The 8,000-nt window shown below is 43.2% G+C and overlaps 1 protein-coding gene and 1 pseudogene across 5 annotated transcripts; one reads left to right on the top strand and one right to left on the bottom strand.

Annotated features, from left to right (window-relative positions):
- Window positions 1-621: 621 nt before the first annotated feature.
- Window positions 622-3,711, bottom strand: LOC136542823 (SNF1-related protein kinase regulatory subunit beta-1-like; annotated as a pseudogene).
- A 194-nt stretch (window positions 3,712-3,905) lies between these two features.
- Window positions 3,906-7,554, top strand: LOC136547518 (rhodanese-like/PpiC domain-containing protein 12, chloroplastic). Of its 5 annotated transcripts, none has more exons than XM_066539460.1 (8): window positions 3,906-4,217; window positions 4,713-4,835; window positions 4,994-5,063; window positions 5,716-5,850; window positions 5,936-6,046; window positions 6,746-6,854; window positions 7,099-7,149; window positions 7,253-7,554. In XM_066539460.1, the coding sequence occupies exons 1-8, from the start codon at window positions 3,974-3,976 to the stop codon at window positions 7,331-7,333; spliced, it is 924 nt and encodes a 307-aa protein (XP_066395557.1). In that variant the 5' UTR covers window positions 3,906-3,973; the 3' UTR covers window positions 7,334-7,554. The 5 variants fall into 5 exon arrangements, with proteins under 5 accessions (XP_066395557.1, XP_066395556.1, XP_066395560.1 ...); XM_066539459.1 differs by having other exon boundaries at window positions 7,099-7,180; XM_066539463.1 differs by having other exon boundaries at window positions 4,994-5,089; window positions 5,754-5,850.
- Window positions 7,555-8,000: the final 446 nt, after the last annotated feature.

The following is an 8,000-nucleotide window of genomic DNA, read 5'->3' as shown; positions in this document are numbered from 1 at the left end:
ATTATACTTCACCTGCGATGGCTGCTTGAACACGAATCATCATTGAAATTTAGGATTTTTTATTAAACAATAATTGAATTTCAGAATAGAGGCAACTATTATCACGAAGATGTAAGAAACTTGGTCGTTTTGGTAACTTGGGAACAGCTGCTTGAACAAGAATCACCAATGAAATTTAGGATTTTTAAACAATAAATGATTAAATTCCACAGTAAAAGCTAGTATTATCAAGGAGATATAAGAAATTTGGTCATTTTGGTAAATTTGGAACAACTCCGTTAAGGTGAGGTCAGCGACTTTTGCCGGACGATGCGAACACGTGGGGCCCTAAAGCTAAGGAATCTGGATTATGGAGGGTAGTTGGCTTTTTTCAAACGAGGGAAATGACGTATATAGCCTCCACGCGGTTGCGACGCGGAGCGCCAAAATTCCAATCAGTTCTCAAAGGAACCCTTCGATTTGTAGCTATTCGGATGTTGGCACGTCTAGTGCTCGTGGGCTTTCGATATTCAATCAATTTCTGAGATCCGGCCCAACTGGCCCTGGAATTTTCTTGAGCGCTAGCAGTAGTCGATCACTCAATAATAAGCTTAGAAAATGCCAGACCACAGTAGTAAAATCTCCACCATTTGCACATGTCAATAAGCAGGCCTGAGACTGACATCCTACTGTCCCGGCACTAAGCCGTCAAAATTATCATTATCCCAAAGAAAGTTTGAAGAATCAGAATTGCTAAGCTAATAGCTAAAAAAAAAGATTCACATGGATTTGCACCCACCTCTTTAGTTCATCAGATGAACGAATTATGCAGGAGAGACTTCTAAACCTGAATGAACTGCCAAGTTCATCAACGCTAGCTATAGTTGCCGGCCGGCTCAGAGATGAGCTTGTCGGCAGCACAGCCCGCGGTCAGGTTACCGCTCGATGGCCTTGTACAGGACGCAGGTCACGTACTTGGAGCGGAACCTGTGGGTGTAGCCGAGGGCCACCAGCGGCTGTGCGCCCCAGCCCTTCTCGATGTAGAGATGGTCGAGGACGACGTGCCTCGGCCTCGCGCAGCCTTCTTCCGAGCTCCGAGAATTCAGCACGCCGAGGTAGAGCTGGGCCGGCAGCTGAGGAGGCTCCTTGGCGAACTCCTTTTCGCCAGGAACATGGAAACCGTAGCTGGAGTCCGGGGAGGGAGGAGCCATGAGCTCAGATACACTTTCCACACTTTCAGGAATGAAGTCCTGCATGATGCAAAAAGGAGTAAGATTTTTTTTTTTTTTGAAGAATCAAACAAGAGTAAGATTACAACAGCCAGCCGAGTCTACACAAAGGAAGGTATATGCAGTGAGCAGTCGACTTGGTAAAATTGAAATCATGCTTTACAGATGATCTTTCTACAGTTATATCTTTTCGGTTCTTTCCGTGTAACAATCTAAAAGTCTAAATTGTGATTTCGTTTAATTTGGGTTTCTCTCCAGCGAAACTCCAGTGAGCAATTAGTTTAATGTTCAGTTAATTGGTCTGTAATAATCAAGGCGTGTAGTAAACGATCGTAAATTTTCAGTCGGAACAGTATTTTTCTCTTACACAAACCAGCCAGCAGTACTTCTTCACGAACCAGCAACGATACGAACCATCCAACCGAACAGGCTATTAGAATATAACATTCAGACAAACGGACTTGACCGGCTATTATATCATGTGTAAATGGTACATTTCCATATGCATTCTGCCTGATTCTTGTGGTTAAGTATATGTTTAACCTATATAAACACAGAAACACTAATAGAAGCATGTTGAGTTCAGTAAAGCTCAAATTCAAACACATAGTAAGTGGAGTCACATATTCAGTGTGAAAGGGAGAATACTTACATGGACATCTACTAGGTTCACAATCTGACCCATATTGTCGGTTTCGCAGGGAAGATCGGGTATAAATCTTGTTTCCCCATCTACAATGAATCTATAACGGTGAACTCCAGATGAAAGCATCAGCAGAATGGTGTGATCTTTTCCGGATTTCTCAACATGTTTCCTGTCATGTATGTATATGTTAACAGTCAGAATAAACTCTCTTCTATTGATAAGTTTCAGAGGCATAGGATAAAATGGAAGACATATATATTTCTGTCTGACTGTACTTTGACGTCCACTTGTCCCATGATCCTTCTACATAGATATTTCTCCCCCCAAGAGTCCACGTAAGCAACGTGGGAATTTTCTTTTGAGGTGGGCCATCAGAATCCTCCTGTTGTTGATTCATCAATATCTGGTTGAACATTGGAGGAGGTACTTCTGCAGCTCTTTGCAACGGAGTTACAGGACTCTGAAATATATCAAATACTCCAATTAATTTTATCAGAGAAAAAATGATATATAGATCAGAGAATCCTGCATGTTATGAGATAGTAGAATGCTACAAATGAATCATAGAAGTATAATAAAATTTGCTAATGAATGGGCAAAGCTGCATTGTTCCACCAAAATCCGAATAACACAAAAATCAATGTCCACGTGTATACATACACTCTGCAACATTGTTAACATAAATAAAAACTAGATTTTAGCCAATCAAGAGGTTACAATACACGTGTAAAAAGTATCATATCAGTAGCCTTAATTTTCATAACAACACAATAATAATAGGAGGACGTACACCATCTCATACATATTGTTGTCCCTATGAAAAGTCTTTTTTCCCCTGCCAAATCTTTGATCCCTTGGTAAGAAAACACTAAAAGGGCCTACATTCTTGGATACAGCCATTGTCTACTATGAAAATCTAAAAAAACATAATCACCCTGTTCGCTTGAGCTATGGAACAGTGTTTTCCTCCTACAATATTTCAGCATAAGCATCAGTATAAGCCAAATTTCAACATAAGCTAACAGGGTGATTAATAACTACGTTAAATAAAACTAAGGGAGTGATGACGATACACTAGTAGTAAACCCATGTTATCATAGCTCAGAGCAAAAGAAAAACCCGCTTGTACAGTGGGAAAAAACTGGTTATATTATACTTATACAGGATTTGATGTGCTAGCCCCTTTTTCAGACATATACAGAGATTATTATCTTCAGGCAACATTAGAGTGTCAGAGACATAAGGCTGAACATTCTAGCTAGTTAATGCCTTGGCGCATCATCATGCATGTTCTGAGCTCGTCAAAACACAAACAATCCTCGCACCATGAACTAGCGCAGCCATCAGCCAAATTAAACGAGCTCGCAACAAAACCAAAAACATTCCAGGCCAAACGCCCGGACCAGAACGGACACAATCCCAAGCGATCAACTACGTACACGTGCGTCGTGGCGATGAGGAACGCCGGCCGGCCGAGCCAAATAATTCGAATTCGAGGAGGCGAGGCGTAATCATAGCATTTCATATGTGATGAATCATGAGAAGGCCGGCGATCTGACCTGGGGCACGAACATCCGCGGCGAATGCGGCCTCGGCGGGCTCGTCGGCGGGGACGACGACGAGCCGCCGCCGCCGACGTAGCCCGCGGAGGAGGAGGAGGCGCGGCGCACGTGGTTGCCGTCGTCCATGTCGGCGTCCGCGAGGTCTTCCGCCCGGCCGCTCGCATTGCCCATCTCTGGCCTGGCCTGGGGATCCCCGCGGAGGCACGCCTGCCTGCCGCGGGATGCGTGCTTGCTTCTCTTGCGCCGTGCCGTGCTTGTGCGTGCATCTGCGGGACCCACGCTCCGACGCATGCATCACGCGACTCCGCCGGGAGTGCCGACCGCGTGCACGCCAAAGTTCGTGGGCTCACTTTTTATTTCTTCTCAGCCCATAAAATCTTTCGGTCCACGTAGGAAGGAGCGGCTGAAAGGCTCGGCCCATCGTCTGACAAAGCCCGGGCCCGGCTCCTTCTTCAATCTTCAGGGAGAAGCAGCAGCACGAGGCGAGAGGTAGAGGGAGCATCCTGCTCCCAACAAAGGAATCTCTCCCTCCCCTTCCTCGGCAGGGCAGGGCAGCCATGCTTGGTCTTCGCGCCCGCGCAGCGGCGCAGCTCCCGCGCCCGTCCCCATCTCCCTCCTCCGCTCCTGTGGCGTCGCTCTCGCTCGCGAGGCTTGCGTGCGCCTCCCCGCTCGCCGCCCTCGCGCCTCTGGCGTCCGCACCGCCGTCGGCGAGGGCGACTCAGCCGGCCTCTCTCTCCGCCAGGTGGGCCGCGCCCATGCGTCCCGGGGGAACCGGTGGCCCCTCCAGGCCAACCACACGCGGTGAGTGTGTGATTTTTGACGGTGGGGGTGTGTTTCTCGAGCCAGTGGTCGAATGGTTGTAGTCTTGTAGAGGATTTCATCTCCGCCGTGTTCTCGCGTAGTTTAGGGGTGTTGTTTATGGCGAGCTGTTGAGCTTCCTGTATTGCGTTTAGTACCATACTCATTAGATTCCATAGTGTGTATAGCGTTGCTTCTGGGGCTTGTTCTCTAGTGATTGTGTGCAGCTAGTTTTGCAAATTAATTCATTGGTCCTAGCACATTCTAGTAGTTGCATGCTCAGAAAATCGCAGACAATTTGGTACTAGCATTTTTAGTTGTGTAGTTTGACAGGATTTTGCTACTTATCTTATATTGAAGGCTGAAGACCACCTGGTGGAAATGAATGTTTTGCACTTTCCATCATGTAACGTGGCTACTGGTTGCAGTCATTTGCATTTGGAATGTTACTACTCACAAGGTTGAATTGAGAAACTCAAACAAATCTTTGCTGCTCAGTTCTCTGCACTGCCGCCGGCAGCGTCCAAAGAGAGGGGAAAGAATTGCTAGTTCAGCACTTGCTTGTTGGTGAAAAGGATGTCAGGCTTCTGGTTGATCTCGAAAAGAGTATCATTGCAGGAGGTACCATCTGATTCTCAAACTACCTTTGTATGTACTTTTGGATGACCTTCTAATCTTGTTTGGACCGTGATATTTAACGTGCTCAGCTTACGTACATAATTTGGGTTAATTGGGAACATATGCAATTACAATGGAAATGGCATTATTGAACATTTCAGGAGCAGACTTGAGTGATTTGGCTGTGGAGCACTCCTTATGTCCATCCAAAGAAAATGGTGGTATGCTCGGGTGGGTTCGAAGGGGACAGATGGTACAGCATTAACTTGTTTTTCTAGCATAGTAGTAGACTAAGACAGTATTCTTGTAGCCTTTACATATATTTATTACCTCCTTTACCTGGGCAGTGTCGGTGAAATCTATTCAGTAAACTAAAAAGAATTATGCTTTAGAGTACATTGCGTTGGGCTACTGTGACATTCAATTGACTTATGTAGTGTAATAAGGATTTACTCTTTCCTTGCAACATGTTAAGAGTTGGCAACCAATTGATAGACAAGAAAATATTATTGTTTTGGTACAGCCACTTCATTCTTCCACATGCCAAAATAGTCTCTACTCTTGACTATCAAAGCATTAGAAATTTAAGGCAACTTGCCCCGGGGGGAAAAGTGATATCCAGCACTGGTTCAATAATTTGATCAGTACGCCCAACGCTTTTTTTTCTTCAATTGTGGAAACCCTGGTATGCGAGGTAGTAGGATTGGTTCTCATAATTATCACATAATTTTCAGAGTCTCACCACAAATTATTTCTTCTTGTTGGAGACATTTGTACTATCTGCTTACTGAAGGCTGTCACCTCACCTGCATATGCACCTAAAGCCACTGAATTATCTGTCTAGGTTTTCATCCATTTATATACTTTCGTACTGTTTGTCCAGTTGTAGTTTGAACTTTCAAACTTGCATTGGGCAAGTACCAGAATTTGAGGAGGCAGCATTTAGTGCTCCTTTGAACAAAGTTGTACGATGTAAGACAAAATTTGGATGGCATCTATTGCAAGTTCTTGCTGAGAGGTACATGGTACTAACGTTGAAATACTATGTGTTGGTAATTAGGTGTGCATGAACAGAAACTGATACCTTCCTTACTAAATGCCAGGGATCAATGCGTACTGCAAGACATTGACCCAGAAGAGCTTCACACAAAAATGCAAGACCCTAGTTTTCTCGAAGAGGCTCAATTGATTGATGTTCGGGAGCCTGATGAAGTGTAAGATATTTCACCATTATACTTTCTTTCCCTTTTATTTTGTCTCCACACAATAATCAAACTAACATGGCATTCATGACAAGTGCCCCCAACTTCGTGTGTGAGACATGTGTGGCCTTTTGTCCTTAGAATGTAAGATCTGCATTTATGAATGAGGATGCAAATACTATGCTGATATTGCGTTCTGGTAAAAAGATCAGTAACTTTTGCAATGACATTGGTTTTTTGTAAGGTGTAGGTTATGTGTTAACCAGAATGGATAAAGTTGGGACTTGTCCTCATTTGAGAATCGAGAGTAATGTCCATACATTGTCGTGATCTCACAAATAATGAACTGGATCATAAATGTTAAATTATTAAATAATTGCAGTAACTTTATGTGGTTTCCAAAAGTAAATCTGTAAGTCATCAGGCTAAAGCTGTTAAAACAAGTAAGCATTAATTGCAGCTTTATCTCATATGGACCAACCCCCTCATACTTGGAAGTTGGAAGATCCTAACTGCACAAATTTTAGAGTGTGCTTCACATACTTGTAGCACACGAATCGGGACATACAATTATTTCATTCAGCTAGTATATTACTTTTAGTTCTCTTGCATTTTCAGGAATGATATTGTGATGAGGTTCAGTTTCATTCTTTTATTTATTTAATTATTTTCTACTGGATTGATGTTGAATTTCTACTACCTGCATGGCAGGGTGAAAGCTTCACTTCCAGGCTTCAAAGTTCTACCACTCCGCCAATTTGGGACCTGGGGACCAGTTATGACAGACGAGTTTAATCCTCAAAAGGACACTTATGTTCTGGTAAATTCTTTTCCATGAAACTTGCTGACAGTATTCTCGTGTTGAGTTAATGGTAATGACCTAGTGAATAGGAGTATATAGATTTCCATGCTTGAAGCACAAGTACTGCACCTCTTTAAACTTCGAAAGAAAAAAAAAATTGGTACTTTCTACTTTCAAGAAAGTTGAGATGGTAAATTGATTATATTAGCAGCGGTGCATAATGCCACTTAATGACCCTTTGTCATCTGTTTTTTTTTCTCAGTGCCACCATGGCATGCGCTCGATGCAGGTGGCTAAATGGTTGCAGTCACAGGTAATTGGTGTACTCACACTCCTGCAAAAGGGTGCTCGTACTCTTTTATTCGATATGTGAATAATATTGTGCTTTTCAATCCTCATTTTCCATCATTTTGCAGGGTTTCAAAAAAGTTTACAATGTCGCAGGTGGAATTCATGCCTATGCGGTTAAAGCCGACTCCTCCATCCCAACGTATTAGAGGATCCTCATTGTGACCGTTAACCATGGCTGGGAACTTCTCATATATCATAGGCAATAGTTTGGTCGTTGATCAATGCCTGAATTCAGAGCTCAATTTTCTTTCTCATACTGTGTATCAGAAGTTTTGGGATCCCTACGGAGGAAATGTATACAGCTATTTTTGTATAAAAAAAGATACATGAGAATTTGCTTTATTGAATGAACCGTTTCATCAGGAAATTTCTGTTGTGACATTCTGAGATTCTGGATGTTCTTAACTTGTCAGTTGTCACCGAGGACTGCAAATTGAAGTACTCTCTCCCTCCCTCCCTTTGTTGGGCATAGGCGAATGACTTCACAATGACAGGGGTCAAGGCTGGCTTGAGCCCCATGTCGGGTCGAGACGACGGACTCGAGGGTGCGAATAGTTCTTTTTAAAACTAATTGTGCCGGTTAACCGAAATAAATATGAAAAATAAATTAATCGGTCTAACAAAAACTACATCCCTCTATCTATATTCACTATCACCTTACAAAGATTCTAACTAAGTAACTAAAGTGCCGAACTAGTGGGAGCTCACCTGCACAATTCTAGTTAGCAAGGTCAAAACCTATGCAACTAGTCAACAAAGATCCTAACTAAGTAACTAAAGTGCCGAACTAGTGGGAGCTCACCTGCACAATTC

The sequence above is a fragment of the Miscanthus floridulus genome, chromosome 3, assembly GCF_019320115.1.
Source record: "Miscanthus floridulus cultivar M001 chromosome 3, ASM1932011v1, whole genome shotgun sequence".
NCBI classification, from domain to species: domain Eukaryota; kingdom Viridiplantae; phylum Streptophyta; class Magnoliopsida; order Poales; family Poaceae; genus Miscanthus; species Miscanthus floridulus.
Note: the sequence above shows the minus strand (reverse complement) of the source record. Positions and strands in the feature narration are given on the sequence as shown.

Bases quoted from the DNA above. Each gene is read 5' to 3' on its own strand.
- LOC136547518 (XM_066539459.1), top strand. From the start codon at position 3,974: ATGCTTGGTCTTCGCGCCCGCGCAGCGGCGCAGCTCCCGCGCCCGTCC. The intron at 5,064-5,715 runs GTGGGTTCGAAG...CTGTTTGTCCAG, and splicing joins GAAAATGGTGGTATGCTCGG to TTGTAGTTTGAACTTTCAAA. The intron at 5,851-5,935 runs GTACATGGTACT...ACTAAATGCCAG, and splicing joins TTGCAAGTTCTTGCTGAGAG to GGATCAATGCGTACTGCAAG.